The 16,596-nt window shown below is 62.7% G+C and overlaps 1 protein-coding gene across 6 annotated transcripts in view; it reads right to left on the bottom strand.

Annotated features, from left to right (window-relative positions):
* The window catches only part of CBFA2T3 (CBFA2/RUNX1 partner transcriptional co-repressor 3), a 29,901-nt gene that overhangs the window by 7,991 nt on the left and 5,314 nt on the right, over positions 1-16,596 (bottom strand). For 3 of the 6 annotated variants that reach the window (XR_012057704.1, XM_072934254.1, XM_030282154.4), the window contains exons 1-5: positions 13,560-13,694; positions 4,194-4,340; positions 2,772-2,849; positions 1,167-1,408; positions 789-878 (exon numbers count right to left, since the gene is read on the bottom strand). Coding sequence is in view for 5 of the 6 variants with exons in the window: in XM_072934254.1 (XP_072790355.1) it covers positions 789-878; positions 1,167-1,408; positions 2,772-2,849; positions 4,194-4,314 (531 nt within the window). In the remaining variant the exon portion in view is untranslated. Of the gene's footprint in view, positions 1-788; positions 879-1,166; positions 1,409-2,771; positions 2,850-4,193; positions 4,341-11,792; positions 11,935-13,559; positions 13,695-16,596 lie in introns of those variants that run through there. The other 3 variants (XM_072934257.1, XM_072934258.1, XM_072934256.1) reach the window with 3 other exon arrangements.

The raw sequence follows: 16,596 nt of genomic DNA on the forward strand, positions 1-16,596 counted from the left end.
CAAAAACAGCGAGTCCCCAGTCTGGGAAGCACGCCGAGCCCGGCTGGTTGCAGTTAGGATAATGAGGAACATCTGGGCCGGTCGGTGGGAACAGCTGGGAGCGGGGTGCCAGGGCGGCCGCTGCGCTCTTGGCACCGGGACAGCAGCCATGGATCCCAGCCTGCCTGGAGCCACGGGGCCACCAGCGCCTGGCCCTTCACCTTTCCCTGCTCCCACGGATCCCAAAAACCCTGCCAGCTGGATGGGAGGGGAGGGGAGGGGGCTCTGCCCTCCCCCTCCAGCTCAGCCTGGAGCAAACCACTCCAGCAGATTCCTGTGGTGAGCATGGACCTCCACTCACAGAGCCCTGCTCTGGCGGGGCTGGCATGCAGAGGTAGAAAAGGGGTTGTTTTTGCACTTTTTAATTATTCCTTTGCTAACAAAGGCCAGGGCACACTGGGGTAAAACATCTGCTGGCAGTGGTGGTGCTGCCAGGCGTGCCAGCGCCGGGCAAATCCCTCTGGAGCGGGGTGACACTGCAGAGTCAGCGCAAAATTAAAAGTTAAATTTAAAAAAATGGGAGAATTTTTAATGAATTGCACATGGCAACCAGCTGGGCTGACCCCTCGCTGTATTGCAGCCAGCCCTGGGCCTGTGTGATTCCACACGTGTGGGGGCACATGCGTGTCTTGGGGGGACACGGGCAGACCCACGGGCAGCTGCCAGCCCCAAAGCCACCCCCAAACCCCCCGAATCCCCTGTGCTGAAATGCTGCCACGAATCCCACCCTGCCCGGGCTGGAGACCCACCTTGAGGAAGGGGATGACGAAGGGTCGCAGCGGGAAGTTGGTGGCCTCTTGGAGCTTGGCGTGGAACTCCTCGATGGTGAGGGTGGAGTTCTGTGGGGACAGCCTGGGCTCAGCACCCCTGGGGACCCTTGGCTGTTCCTCCCCCGTTCCTGCTCCTCTGCCAGGCTCACAGGGAAACCACACTCGAGGGAAAACCACGCTCAGGATGCCAACAGCCAGGACCAGCCCTGTGCTGGCCGTGCGCATCCCAGGAGACGCTGGGAGCACAACCCCCTTTCCTCCAGGATTTAGCTCAATCTAGGCCACTCTTTCCCTTTCAGCAGAGGAAAACCCAGGCTGCTCAGAGGCGGGTCCCCATGGCTGAGCCCACGCACGTACCACGAGCCCCAGGACGAGGGTGCGCACCCGCTCCCCGATCTCGGGGGAGATGTCGTTCCCGAACTGCTGCAGGGTGGTGAGGAAGCGCTTGAGCTTGGAGAGCTGGCGGGCACCGCAGGCCGGAGGGAGCTGGTGGGTGGATAGGGAGGCGCTGGAGGAGGTGGCTGGCCCATTGCTGAACCCGTTGGGGGTGGACGGAGCCCCGTTGATGGCGGTCGGTGAGTGGCTGCTCCCATTCATCACTGGGGACACAGGGAATGGCACGTCAGAGCGGGTGGCTGCGCCCTGGCACCGTGGGATGGCAGGAACAGAGTGTCCTGCTGGGTAAGGTGAGGCTGGCAGTCCCTGGATGCTCCAGGGTGCTGGTGAATCCCTGGGGCTGCATCCTGGACTGGTCCCAGTGCAGTGGGAGCTGCAGGGCAGGAGGGGATGCAGAGCATCCCCAGGTCAGCAAGGGCCCGATCCAGCTCCTCAGCAGCCAGAGCAGCCAAGGGAAGGGGCTCCACCCTGTCCCCCAGGGACAGCCCATGAGCCATTTCCCACAGAGCCCAGCCTGCCACCTCTGTCCCCGCTGCCCGGCCAGGAGGGACAGGAGCTGCCTGAACGCCGCACACCAGCAGACCTAGGGGGGATATTTTGGGGTACCAACCATCAGAGTGGCAGAGCACTCTCTCCTGCACCAGCCCCACAGGGACCTTTTCCTGGCCAGCACGGGTGACAACACGTGTCACCGTGTCCCAGCCAGCATGGGTGACAACACACATCACCCATGTCCCAATGGCATAGGTGACAACACGTGTCACCCATGTCTTGATGGCGCAGGTGACAGCCCCCATCACCCATGTCCCAGTGGCGTAGATGACAATATGTGTCACCCATGTCCCAGTGGCTAGGGTGACAACACGTGTCACCCATGTCTTGATGGCGCAGGTGACAACCCCCATCACCCACGTCCCAGTGGCGTAGGTGACAATATGTGTCACCCATGTCCCAATGGCACAGGTGACAACACCCATCACCCATGTCCCAGTGGCGTAGGTGACAATATGTGTCACCCATGTCCCGACCAGCATGCATGACAACACATGTCACCCTTGTCCTGATGGTGCAGGTGACAACAGGCGTCACCCACTTCCTGGCCAGCACAGGTGACAACACATGTCCCCCATGTCCTAGTGGCGCAGGTGACAACACACATCACCCACGTCTGGCCAGCACGGGTGACAACACACATCACCCATGTCCCAGCCATCATGGGTGACAAGACGTGTCACCCATGTCCCCACGGCCCGTGGCCCCGCGGCACGCCCGCGCCTGTCCCTGTCCCCGCTGGGCTGTCACTGACCTGGGGGTGCCATGCTGCCCTGCCACCCTGCCTGCTCGGGGGTCCCGCTCGCTCTCGGGCCGGGCAGTGCCCGCTGAAGAGGTGCCCAAACTAACCCGGCGGCCACAAGCGCTTTTGTTGGGTGCCACACGTGTCCCTGGGCCGGGATGGGGCCGGGGTCCCGTGTCCCTGTCACCCACCGGGGCAGGGCGAGGGGGAGCACCCCGGGGTGGCAGCTGCGCTCGGGTCTCTCATGAGAGCGGCTGTTTCACTTTACTTACAAAGACAGACCATCGACCATTTCAAGCAACCATGAAAACGGCCGCGAGGCAGAAACGTCGCAGGGCCAGCGTCTCGATCTGCAAGCAAAATAAAACACGCTATGATGAGAGAGCAGAGGGGACAGCTCTCCTGCCCTGCGTGGGTGCTCCTCACCACGGGCACGTGTGCCATGGGCAAAGCCACCAGATCAACCAGGGAGCGGGTCCCTGTGCCCCGCTGCAGCCACAGGGAGGGGTCAGGGGATGGGTGTGGGCTGCCTGATAAAGTCCCGACAGTTTAGGGACCAAATGAGGTCCCTCAAAGCCAAAAACAACCGAAATGTCGCAGTGTTCATGCCAAGCTGCTCCATGCCCTCAGCCTTGTGTCTCAAACCCTGCTCCAAGCTAAGCTGGGAAGGAGAGGCCGCTTGCACCCCTGGCCCTGCACCCCAAATCCTGCTGAGTGCTGAGCCATGGCAGAGAGGCTGCCTGCACCCCCAGCCCCGTATCCCCAACCCCTCTCTGTGCTGAGCAGTGACACAGAGGCTGCCCTGAACCCCTCTCTGTGCTGAGCAGTGACACAGAGGCCACCTGCACCCCTGGTCCTCCATCCCAGACCCAGCCACAGCTGGGCTGCCACATCAGCACAGGGCTGGGATCGACACCCAAACCCCCTCCAAGCACAGCCGAGCATGAGCTGATTTCTGGAGTCTGTTGGGGGGCTGCAGGTGTCAGGGGATGGATCTCGGGGGTTGTTTTGGGGTGTTTTTTTCCCCACTGGGTTTTTTTTGAGAAGAAACAGCTATGAGCAAACCCCTTGCGCATGCGTGTGCCCAGGAAAAGTCTCAGCAGACCTGGGGCAGCCGCTGGCAGTGGCCACTGCCACTGCTGCCAGGGACCAGCCTTGTCCCCTGCCTGCCTGGCTCCTGCACTGCACGTGCCAGGACGGTGACACCAGCACAGTGACAGACCCCCGGTGCAAACCCTGCGGGTGTGCCACGAGCCCTCGTGCCTCTGGTGCCACCGCCGCGTTGGGTGGCTGTCCCCAGTCCAACCACAGAGACTGAAACTCCCACCTGGAGCCCTGTGATGCCACTGTGCCACACCAGGGCAGGGCAAGGAGGTCCCAGCCACTGTGGCCGGCCCTGCCACCACTGGGTGCCACACGCAGAGTGGCAGACGCATCCTCACGTGCGTGGGACCCGCCGCAGAGCCACCTCCGAGCCACAGGACACCCAGACCCCCACCACCCTCTTTGCTGACTGACCAGCAGAAGAGCAGGATGTCCCCATCCCCAGGGACCTCCCAGGGCACCGCTGGCCACGGGCAGTGCCACGGTGCTGCCCGCAGGAACAGGTAACGTCACCCGTGGCACCACCGGCGCTGTGCCAGGCGGAGCTGGGGGCACTGCCCGGCTGGCAGCCCGTGCCCGGCGGTACTCACCGGTGCTGGGCACGAAGGAGGGGTGGCGTGGGGCTCCCTGCGAGGCGGCGGGCGGCGGCGGGGGCATGGCGGGCGGCGAGGAGCGGGACTGAGTCTTCACGTCGGCCGGAGAGTCGGGCATGGCGGCGGGCACGGTCTCCGCGTTATCTGCGGGGAGAGGGCATGGCGTGGTGAGCCAGGGGTGCCAGGCAGGGCAAACAGGGCCTGGGGACCTTGGGCTGGCCTGGGTGTTGCTGGTGGCACTGTAGAACTCAGGTAACAGTGCCCGGTGTTCTGTGTGCCACAGGGTGGTGAGGGGGTGATGGACTCGCTGCTGATCTGCACAGAGGTGGGGACATGCCCCTGCCATGCCAGCCCTGCCCCTGTCACAGCACATCCTGGGAATCCCTGCTGACCCCTCACCATCCCTGGCAGCACACCCAGGGCTGGCACAGCCCCTGGCAGAGACTGGCATCACTGCATTTAGTGACAGTGACAATAGCAGCACCCACACACCCACCAGGGACTGTCCCCCCCAGAGCCCAGCGGCCGGGCAAGGTCAGATCCTGCAATCCAGGGATCGTGGAGCTCTGACCATCACCCCAGCGGGCACCACCGCCCCCCTGCCAACCCCAAATAACTGCCAGCAGTGCATTCCATGTGGGACCCATCCCCTGCAGCACCTCCCCTGCAGCCACGGCCCTGGGGCAGGCTGTGTGACGGGTGGCCACAAGTGCTGGCAGCTGCAGGGATCTGTCACCCTGTGGGCTGCCCGTGGCTCTGGCCAAAGATGGGAGCAGCCACCACGGCCACCCCCAGCCATGGGGTCCCCCCTGTGCCCGGGCACGCTCCCACCTGGCCTGGCTGATCATCACTAATCCAACATTCATCCTTAACCCAGGTTAATTATGGGGAGATTAATTGAGCCTGGGCTGAGTAAAAGCAGGGCCTGATCCCCACGGAGATGCTCTCGGGGTTGTGCCACAACTGGCAGCACACAGAGCGCCAGGAGATAGTGGCAGGAGCCAAAAGCTCAGCTGGTCACCCACAGGATCCTGCTGGAAGGCTCCAGCACCACGGATATCCCTCTCTGCCCACAGCACACTGGAATGCTGCAGAGAGCAGGATGGGAACGCTGCAGTTCCCATTCCTCGCTCCCTTCTCCCTCCCCAGCCACAGGAGAAACCCCAAGACCATGCAGCTTCCCTCACCCCAAAACCTCAACTTTCCTGCACCCCTGCAATGGTCCTTTCCTGCACCCCTGCAATGGTCCTTTCCTGCACCCCTGGAATGGTCCCTGCCTTCACCCCTGCAATGGTCCCTGCCTGCATCCCCACCCCAGCTCCGGTCTCCCTGGCTGCCCTGGCTCCGTGCACATTCCCACACCAAGAGAAAACATGGATACATTCATCCTGGCACTGACATGGCTTTTCCACAGCTTCCCATCAGCAGGAAAGTTTCCATCAAGCTCAGCAAGCACTCAGGGAAATGGGGCCTGGTTCTGGTTTTTCTTCTATTTTCCTTTTTGCCTTTAAGTTTTAAATTTTCCCCGAGGTGTTTGCAACCCAAACACAGCCAGGCAGGCACAGGGATGGGATAAAGAGCTTGGAATGCCCAGAGCACCCAACCACGACTGTGCCACCCACCCAGGTCCTTTGGGAGACGGGGTGAGCTCCAGGAGAGTAAAGGAGGTTTTGGGGAGCAAAGTGCAGCCTCCCCTCAGCACCTTCCAACAGCGATTCCCCAGCACAACTCCAACTCCACTGGAATTATTTTTCCCTCTATTTTTTTCTCTCTTTGGGGTAATTTGTCCCAGCCGCTCGGGGCCGTGTCTGTTTTCCTCCATCTGGTTTCCATTAGGTCTGTGCAGCCCAGATGAATAAGTAATAATATAAAAATAAAAGGATTAGTATTTTCTCCTGGGCTGGCGGAGCGGCTGCTCCCCACCCTGCCCTGGGAGCCCCACACAGCCCCGTGCCACCCCAGCCCCTGTTTGTCACACTGTCATCACGGGGTGGGATTATCCGCAGGTGCTTTTATTGACAGCTCTGGGAGTCGGGTACAAACCCAAATCTGACTCTGTCACAGCTTTGAGCTGAACGTATTTTATATTCTATCCCTGTATAACTTACTTATTAATTATTACACTTATATTGCTCTATTGTATACATTGACGTGAGTTTCTCGTGATCTTTCTTAGGTCCATGACCACAGTTTCACATGATTATTCTTTCTGATTAAACAGTAATTATATTTAATTACTAAACAGCCATCACATCTACCAATTTTCTATCAATTATCATGTACTAGCTACATAGTACAGTACTATTTGTCCATGTGCTAAAGGTATTTATCTTTCCGAGGCCTACTAAGCTTATTTTTCCTGTTAACCCCAAATCTCATGATTTCAAAACCCTTTTGCTATCAGGATGAGCGTGGAGCCCCCGGGCCGCTGCTCTGCTCTCCTTTCCCCGGGGTGACGAAGGGGTTAAAGGCAGTTCAGCGCTCAGCATCCTTCATGCTCTCCAAATGGCCACAAATGAAATCCAGATGCTGGAGGCGACGTCTCCCCAGGCCGGGCTGCCTCCGAAACAAAGGCAGGGAAGCGTTCCTGCTCCTCGTTCCTGCTCCTGCTCCTCGTTCCTGTTCCTGCTCCTCGTTCCTGCTCCTCGTTCCTGCTCCTCGTTCCTGTTCCTGCTCCTCATTCCTGTTCCTGCTCCTCATTCCTGTTCCTGCTCCTCGTTCCTGCTCCTCATTCCTGTTCCTGCTCCTCATTCCTGTTCCTGCTCCTCATTCCTGCTCCTCATTCCTGTTCCTCGTTCCTGTTCCTGCTCCTCATTCCTGTTCCTAGTTCCTGTTCCTGCTCCTCATTTCTGTTCCTGCTCCTCGTTCCTGCTCCTCGTTCCTGTTCCTGCTCCTCGTTCCTGTTCCTGCTCCTCGTTCCTGCTCCTCGTTCCTGCTCCTGCTCCTCGTTCCTGTTCCTGCTCCTCGTTCCTGTTCCTGCTCCTCATTCCTGTTCCTGCTCCTCGTTCCTGCTCCTCGTTCCTGTTCCTGCTCCTCGTTCCTGTTCCTGCTCCTCGTTCCTGCTCCTCATTCCTGTTCCTGTTCCTGCTCCTCGTTCCTGTTCCTCGTTCCTGCTCCTTGTTCCTGCTCCTCGTTCCTGTTCCTCATTCCTGCTCCTCATTCCTGTTCCTGCTCCTCGTTCCTGTTCCTCTTTCCTGCTCCTCCAGCGTGGCCAGCAACAACTCCCCGAGGAGATGGATGAGATGGATGACATGGATGACATGGATGGGATGGATGACATGGATGACATGGATGACATGGATGACATGGATGACATGGCAGGGCCGGGGCTGTCCCAGCTGGAGCAGCTTTGGGAACATGTGGGGCCTGAGGCCGGGCAGCAGCGACATGTCTAAATCTGGTGCCCAAATCTCAGTGTCCAAATCTCTGTGCCCAAATCTCCATGCCCAAATCTCCATGCCTAAATCTCAGTGCCCAATTCTCAGTGTCCAAATCTCAGTGCCCATATCTCAATGCCCAAATCTCAGTGCCCAAATCTTCGTGCCCAAATCTCCGTGCCTAAATCTCAGTGCCCAAGTCTCAGTGCCCAAATCTCAGTGTCCAAATCTCCGTGCCCAAATCTCAGTGCACCATCAGCTCCTTCCTCCCCTGCACGCATCCTGACCCCCTCCCTGGGGCCCTGGTGACAAAGGTGACAAAGGTGACAAAGGTGACAAAGGTGACAAAGGTGACCCCAGGCAGCCTGGAGTTCATCCCCAGCTGCACTTGGAGCGTGAGAAAGCAAGAGTGCAGCTGGGGATGCTGACAGAAGGTGGGTTTAGGTGGGATATTGGGAAGGAATCCTTCCCTGGGAGGGAGGTGAGGCCCTGGCACAGGTGCCCAGAGCAGCTGTGGCTGTCCAGGATCCCTGGCAGTGCCAAGGCCAGGCTGGACAGGGTTTGGGCACTCTGGGACGGTGGGAGGTGTCCCTGCCCATGGCAGGGCAGTGAGGTGAGCTTTAAGGCCCCTCTCCATTCAAACCATCCCACAATCCCATGATGATGCTGGAGGGACGCTGCCCATCCATCACTGGGGTGTTCCAGGTGCTCATTTTGGGGAGCCAGCCCAGCAGGGAGCAATCCACACCCAGCACCCATCAGCAGAAATTAACTCTTCAAGAGTAAATCCAATTAATCAAAGTCTCTGCACAATCTGTAAAGGAGCCCAGATTCAGCCAGCTCCGCTCCTGGGGAGCCCCTGCAGCTCATCCCCACCTCCCACCAGCACAATCCCACATTTCCCCAGCTCAGGTGCTCCCAGCTGGCACCCACACCCTGCAGTGCCACGGGCATCTCCAGGCCACCAACTCCTGGCAGGTGCCAAGCCCCGTGTGGCAGTGACAGCACAGCTCCCCACGGGACAGCAGCACCCACAGCCAGGCTCTCCACGCACCCCAAACCCCCCAAATCCCAGTTTGCAAACCAAAACCGTGCACCCAGGGGCACAAACCAGCTGGCTCGGTGCCACCAAGGCAGTGCCAGCAGCTCCTGTCCGCCCCGAGCTGGCCTGGCCGGGGGTGGGGGATGGGGACGGGTTTGATTTTTCCTCGAAACAACAACAAAAAAAAAGCCAAAAAAAAAAAAAAAGTGCCCTCTCTGTTTTACAAGCCTTCATTTGCTATTGTTTATGTAAACAGGTAAATTGTTTCGTATCTCAATTAAAAACATCTGCCACATAAATGAATACCAATTAACTCATCCTGTTTTTAATTACTCTGTTAATTACACACAGGCAGCAAAAAGGATGGCAGGGGAATAGGGAAAGCATGCTCACACCCCCCTTCCCACCTTGCTCTTGGCAAGGATCCGAAATGTGCCCGGGGAATGATGGATTAAGGTGAAAACCGCGGCTCGTGGCCAGCTCCGGCGGGGCGGTTCCCTCCTGGGGAGCCTCGCGGGGGTTTCCCGGGACCCTCGGGAGAGATTTTGGAACCTCAAGCCCCACGGGACGCCCCAAAGCCGCCCGCATCCCCCTCCCCCCGGTGCCAACCCCGCGGGCACTCCCGGTGCCAGCCCCGCGCTCCTTCTCCAAACGCGCCCAGGGGAGAAAGCCAAACTTTGGGATGGCGAGAGGAGCCAGGAGGAGCATCCTCATGGACCCAGCGCATCCTCCTGCTGCCCCCGGAGCCCTCCCGGCACCCAGGGGTGGCCCCAGGGCTGCGCGGGGTGGGTGCCATCCCCGGCGAGGGACCCCGACCCCCCCCCCGGCTGCGGGAAGCTTTCCAAGCGAGCAGATGGGGCAGGGAGCGGCGGCGGGAGGAGGAGGAGAGCAGAAAAGGCTATTTTCTCACGCTACATATTTTACAAGTCGAACATTTTGTGCGTTTCAGCCCTGCCTGTAAAAGCATCTCGGCCCCGGGACTCGGCAGCGGAGCCTGTGAGTCAACAGCGGCTGGCGGCGACGTGGCTGCTGGCTTGGGGACAGGCTGGGAGGAGGGGTCCCCCACACACAGGGACACTTTGGGGGGTCCCCCCGACCTATCAGCCAGGGCACAAATCTGCTGCAGCGTCGTGCCCGCTGCCACCGCCGGATTCACCCCAGCGGGGTGGCACAGGGAGGTGGGTGGGCACACACACACCCACCCTGCTGCTCCCCAGCTGCCTGACACTCCTGGAAATTAAATAAATTAAATATCCTGCCTAAACACCGGGAGTAAATAAACAGTGCTGCCCAGAACGGGCTGGGGCTGCGCCATCCCCCAGGGCACCGCCAAAGGGGCACCCCAAAACCGGCCCCGGGCATTTCTGCAGCCGTGGGCACGGGGGTGATCGTGGTTGGGGCAGGGACAAGCGGCACCGCAGCGGCTTCGGGGCATCCTGGAGGCAGAAGCTGCCGGAGAAGGGAAAACTCCCCCTGGCACACCACCGGAGCTCCCAGTGAGCTCCCCGCAGCGTGGGAACCCCGAGGAACCGCCGGGACCCCGGGCGGACCCTGCCCCGCCAGGCCGGTACCGGCTCCGGGGGGTCCCGGTACCGCCTCCGGGGGGTGCCGGTACCGCCTCCGGGGGGTGCCGGTACCGCCTCCGGGGGGTGCCGGTACCGGCCGTGCTCTCCCACATCCTCCCGGCTGTTGCCTCACCGACTCTTTTGTCTATTTTTGAACGGCCGGCTCAATTTCAAGGCGATTTTGCCCGTGTGAAATCGAATCAAAGAACGCAGGAAAAAAAAAAAATATTAATGAGAATTTTGCAAAATAAACAGGAAATCCCTGGGATGTTTTCTGGAACCGTCGGTCGGCATCTTCCGAAGGAAAGTTGGGGGTTTGTCAAGGTGGGGTTCCCCCTGGGGAGCCTGAGCACGGTGGGAGGGTGGCAGAAAACAGCTTCAGGAAATCTAAAAATAACCCCAAACCGGACAATGGCACTAAGGCCAGGGCAGGCAGGCAGGGGATGCCCTCTGTGCCACCAGCACTCCTGTGCTTCCCATCCTGAATCCATCTCCCACGGGAGATCCAGCTTGGAGAGCAGAGCTTGGGCTGCAGCTCCTGCAGCTCAGAGAGCAGAGGCCGGGCTGCAGCTCCTGCAGCTCAGAGAGCAGAGGCCGGGCTGCAGCTCCTGCAGCTCAGAGAGCAGAGGCCGGGCTGCAGCTCCTGCAGCTCCGAGCTGCAGCCCCAAGCGCATCCCCGGCCCCAGCAGCAGCACTCAAACCCAGCTGAGCCCCACGGGCTGTCCCTGGTCCCTCCCAGCCCCGTTTGGTCTGCCCAAACCTTGTGCTGCTCGGGCTGGGGGCTGAGGAGGGTCAGTGCTGCTGGGGGGGATTTGTGTGTCCCCCCAGGAGGGACCCAGCTCCTGCCCCACTGCCAGCCTTCCGCTTGACTCGCTGCCACCCCACTGACTCCCAGCAGGAGGTGAAAGATTTATGGGGTGCCTCTCCTCCCCGGGGGTCCCACAGCACCTTCCCCAGGTGGCTGCAGGACAGGGGGTCGGACACAACCTCGGGCAGAGCAGAGCCAGACCCCGTTCCCACAGCACCGGGGACACCACAGGAGCCTCAGTGCCCGATCCTGCCCGGGGTTTTCCTGCACACAAACATCCACGGCTCCAAAGCAGAATTCCAGGAAGGTCAGCAGGGACCGGCCAGCCCCAGGTACCCCACAGGACCTGCCAAAACCCCCTCCTGCCTGCAGCAGCACAGCTCTGGAGGGGGCTGAGCACCAGAATATTTTTCCATGCTGCAGCCTGGAAGTTCCCGATGTAAAAGGCAAATCCTGCAGCCACGGGAGGCCCAAACCCAACACCCAGCCCACGGCAGCAACCAGAGCCACAGGAGAACAGCCTCTCCCCCACCACCTCCTGCCTTTTCCCCGCTCCAAACCAACATCTGCGCTCACGTTTTCCAAACAAAACACACCCAACATCTGTCTGCTCCCGGGTGAAACCTTACCTGCCAGCACGGCAGGGAAAACCCCCTTGGCACAGCCAAGTTCACCTCCGCTCACCTCCCCAAGCACGAAATCTCTCCCTGTGTGCAAACTCTCCGCACGGGGAGCTGCCTGACAAACCTCCGAGGATCCAAGAGCCCACCCCGGGGGGCAGCTCAGCTCCGTGGGGCTCCTCACCCGAGGGCCGCGGCTGTCAGCATCCTCCGCGGCTGCTGCTCCGTGTTTGCCGTGCGGTTTCGGGCTGTTTCCCCCGTCTCTCCATGCCCCGTTCCGCGGCACAGCTCACCCCACCGCCGCGCCGAGCTGCCGGGGCTTCGCAGAGTGTCTTCAAGTCGCTCGACAAAGGAGCAGGGAATTAATATTCCTTTTAATTAAAGGCAGAAAAATCTCTTTGTTCCTGAACAGAGAGAAAACAACAGAGGGAAGAGCTCAAAAGCTCTTCCTAAGCTGGAGACGAGACCATCGCTTGGAATCAAAGACGCTGTCAACGCACACGTGACGTGGAATTAAAAAAACCAAAATGAAAAACGCAGCAGCGGCAGTGGCTCCTCTCCGACAGCGAAGGAAAGTTGCAAAGTTTTTCTTGGCTAATAGAGGGAAAAAAAATAATTCCAAGAAAAGGTGTGTTTAACTAGAGAAAACGCTCTGCGGTATCCGAAGGCACCATCCAGCGGCTAGGGAATGACGGAAGAGCTGCGAGTGCTCCGGCTCGGTGTGGCGGAGGAGCGGCGGAGGAGCGGCGGAGGAGCGGCGGAGGAGCCGCGGAGGAGCTCCATCGCCCCGCCGGCAGCGCTCCCGTGGCAAAGCGGGGCCCAGCGCAATTCCAAAGGAAGGCGAGAGCAGGCGGTGATGAACGGCAGCGCTGGAGGCTCCCGAGCCAACCCTCCTTCCCAAATCCTCATCCCGACAAACACCGCCCGGCACACGGCAGGACCCCGCCAGCGCCCCCGGCACGGCCCCGCGTCCTGGCACAAAACCACAGAACCGAGCGGGCTGGAACGTCCCGCAGCAGCCCCGGGATCCTCCCGCAAGCTCCCCCGAGCGGCTCAGCCCCTCCTGGCCACCCGGCCCGGCCCCAGCCCCAAGCCCGCAGAGCGGGATGCGGAGCTGGCGGCACAGAGGAGCGGCGCGGCGATGACAAAGAGCCGGACCGCCGGGCACGGCTCGGGAGCCAAACCGGGGGGGTGCTGGGGGTGGGCACAAGCTCGCGTGGGTTCCCGGGGACGCCGTGCCGCCCCACGCCGCCCCGGCTCTCGGGAACAGCAGGAAGCGCTTTGGGAAGAGGGGTCTGCGCTCCGCCGCCCCCACGGCACCGCGCTGCGTGGGAGCGGGGCCCACGGGCGCGGCGATCCCGCTCCGGGGCTGCCTCCGCCGCGGAGCCGCTCCGAGCGCTGCGCCCGCTCGCCCCGGTTGTGCCCCCGCTCGCCCTGCCCCGCTCCGCCGCCGTGGCGGGGACCGCGCCGGCTCGGGCGCACGGAGCATCACCGTCCCCTGCGCACCGCGAGCATCCCCCGGACACCGGGAGGCTCCCACTGCCCTGCGCACCGGGAGCGTTCCCCGGGCACCGGGAGCTTCCCCCGGGCACCGGGAGCCTCTTACTGCCCTGCGCACCCGCAGCTCCCCCGACACCGGGAGCTTCCCCGGGCACCGGGAGCATCTCGGACTCCCGCGCAAGGAGCGTCCCCCGGGCACCGGGAGCCTCCCCGGGCACCGGGAGCCTCCCCGACTCCGTCGCGCCCGGAGCACCCCCCGAGCATCAGGAGCATTCCCAGCCCCTTTTCCACGGGAGCCTCCCCGGGCACCGGGAGCCTCCGATTCCCCCGCGCACCGAGAGCATCCCCCGAGCACATCCCCCTCGGAGAATTCCAAGCCCCGCTCTCCCGGGAGCCTCAGCGGGCACCGGCAGCCTCCCCGGCCCCGTCCCGGTTGGCGAACGGCACTTACCGTCCTGAGGTGCGGCGGAGGCGTGAGGTAAGTCCCAAGGCAGGGGCCGGCGGCGCCGGTAGGAGCGGGCAGAGCCGGTAGCGGCCCCCGGCGGCGGCGGCCCCGGCCCGCTTAAGGCCGGCGCTGGCGGAGCGCGGCCCCGCGGCGGCGGCTGCCCCCGGCACCTGCCCGCCGCCGCTCGCCGCGCCCGGGGCCGCCGCTCGCCGCCAGCTCCGGGGCTCGGGGCGCTTCCCCTCCCCCCGGAGGAGCGGGGGAGGGCGGAGAAGCCGCGGTAAATCCGCGGGGCCGCTTCACCCCCTGCGCGCTGCCCGGCGGCGCATCCTCCCGGCGCCGCGCCGGGGCCGTGGGGCGCCCGCGGCCGCGCTCCGTGCCCGGCCGGGCCCCGCCGCGCCGCCGCTGCCGCCGCGCCGCCCGCCCGGCCCGGAGTGAGCGGGGCCCGCCCGCGCCGCTGCCTTAGAGCGGGGCCGCCGCGCCCGCCAGGGGGAGCCCCCCGCCGCCACCGCCGCCGCCGCAGCAGCAACGGTACCCCCGGGACGGGAACGGGAGGGGAGAGGGATGGGAACGGGATGGGATGGACGGGGATGGGGAACGGGAACGGGCGGCACCGGGACGGGAACGGGAGGGGAACGGGACGGGGTGGGATGGACGGGGATGGGGAACGGGAACGGGATGGGATGGACGGGGACAGGGAACGGGAACGGGAACGGGATGGGATGGACGGGGACAGGGAACGGGAACGGGAACGGGATGGGATGGACGGGGATGGGGAACGGGAACGGGAACGGGATGGGATGGACGGGGACAGGGAACGGGAACGGGATGGGATGGACGGGGACAGGGAACGGGAACGGGATGGGATGGGATGGACGGGGATGGGGAACGGGGACGGGAACGGGAGGGGAGAGGGACGGGATGGACGGGGACAGGGAACGGGAACGGGCAGCACCGGGACGGGAACGGGAACGGGAACGGGACGGGATGGACGGGGACGGGGAACAGGAACGGGATGGGATGGATGGGGAAAGGGAACGGGAACGGGCGGCACCGGGACGGGAACGGGAACGGGACGGGATGGATGGGGAGAGGGAATGGGAACGGGCGGCACCGGAACGGGAACGGGAACGGGACGGGATGGACGGGGACAGGGAACGGGAATGGGTGGCACCGGGATGGGAACGGGAACGGGATGGGATGGAGGGGGAGAGGGAACGGGAACGGGAATGGGATGGACGGGGACAGGGAACGGGAACGGGCGGCACCGGGACGGGAACGGGAACGGGAACGGCACCGGGACGGGAACGGGAACGGGAGGGGAGCGGGATGGGATGGACGGGGAGAGGGAACGGGAACGGGCGGCACCGGGACGGGAACGGGATGGACAGGGACAGGGAACTGGATGGATGGGGACACAGACCTGGGCAGCACTGGAACGGGAACGGGATGGGATGGGATGGATGGAGACAGGGAACGGTAACGGGCAGCACCAGGACGGGAACGGGATGGGATGGGATGGATGGGGACAGGGAACGGGAACGAGCAGCACCGGGACGGGAACGGGACGGGATGGACGGGACACGGGGTGCCCAGGGCTTTGGGGCTGAACGGGACCTGGTGACACTCTGGGGACAGCGGCGTGCAGGGCCTGGAGGCTGCAGGGATTTGGGTTTGCAAAATCCAAAGATCGGGGGTGCAAAGCTGAGAGTGGGGGGCTGCATGGGGGGCGGGGTGACACCTTTTGGGGAGCTGCAAGGAGCTGGGTGGGAGTTGTTCTGGGGAGGTGGAGGGACTGCAGGGAACGGGGCCAGGACTTGTCTGGGGCCATGGGAAGAGTCAAGGGGGTGGAGCAGGGTGGGTGGGGGGGCTGCAAGGGGATGGGGGGCTGCAGGGGGATGGGGCTGTGCTTGCTCAGCCTCCCTCCCCAGGGGCCCAAGGGCTGGGGGTGCACTGGAGCAGCCCCAAGACCCCAGGCAGAGCCCCCAGAGTCCCACTGCCCATCCTGGCCTGGCCTTGGGGTGGCCCCAAGGGCAGCTGCGTGCTGGGAATGCCAGTGGGACCCTCCTGATGGGCACATCTGGCTGCCTGGCACACATCTGGCTGCCTGGCACACATCTGGCTGCCTGGCACACCCTTCCCACCACAGCATTCAAATTTTCCCTCCCCAAGTCCCACCACAAGGCTGCTGCTCCTGGGCACTGGGAGCACAATCCCTGCCCTCCATGTTTCACTGTGGTGTTGGCATTTTTCTGTTGGTTCAGGCTGGGGACACACTGTCCAACGTAGGTGACAGATATTGGCACGTTATTGTAAATCCAGCACAGGTAGTTTGTGGTATTTAATGTTTGTACCATCCCACTGAGGGCAGAGCCCCACACGCTGCCCTGCAGGACAGAGCTGCGGCAGGGCAGCAGAACATGTTAGAGATAAACAGAATAAACAACCTTGAAACCAGCACAGACCACCCCGTGTCACCCAGCCAAGTGCAGACCTGGGGCACAGCACAAACCTGTCAGTGCCCAGCTGGTGCCATGCCACCAGCCTGGCCATGACCAAACCCGTCCCCTCTGACCTGCCAACCCCCGAGCACGTCCCAGGGACCTGCAGGGAACTGTCACCCCATCGAACACCCCCTGCCCTGGCACCTCGTGCCCCAGGAGCCCCTCCAGCACCGTGGGGACGGGCAGGTGGCACTGCCACCCTGCAGGACCCCAGGGGGGGACAGAGCCACCGTGTCCCCCCTCCCCCGGCGGCGTTTGGGTGGCAGGGGCTGCTGCGTTCCCATTCCGCGCACTCAGCCTGTAATTTTGGTCTATTGAAGTCATAATTCACTACTGTGAAAATAAACATTTGTGTTAGCTCGCTTTATTCGGCTGAATGGCAATAATTCCCCGCCGGCGGCTCTGCACGTGGCCCGGGACGCTGGGACAAAGCCGGGGCACCCCTGGGCAAAGCCGGGGCACCCCTGGGCACCCCCTGGCAGGCTTTGGGCGAGTTCCCACCCTCCTTTGTACCCTATCCCTGGGATCCCCTGCATCCCCAA

This window comes from Taeniopygia guttata, chromosome 11, assembly GCF_048771995.1.
Source record: "Taeniopygia guttata chromosome 11, bTaeGut7.mat, whole genome shotgun sequence".
Lineage (NCBI taxonomy): Eukaryota > Metazoa > Chordata > Aves > Passeriformes > Estrildidae > Taeniopygia > Taeniopygia guttata.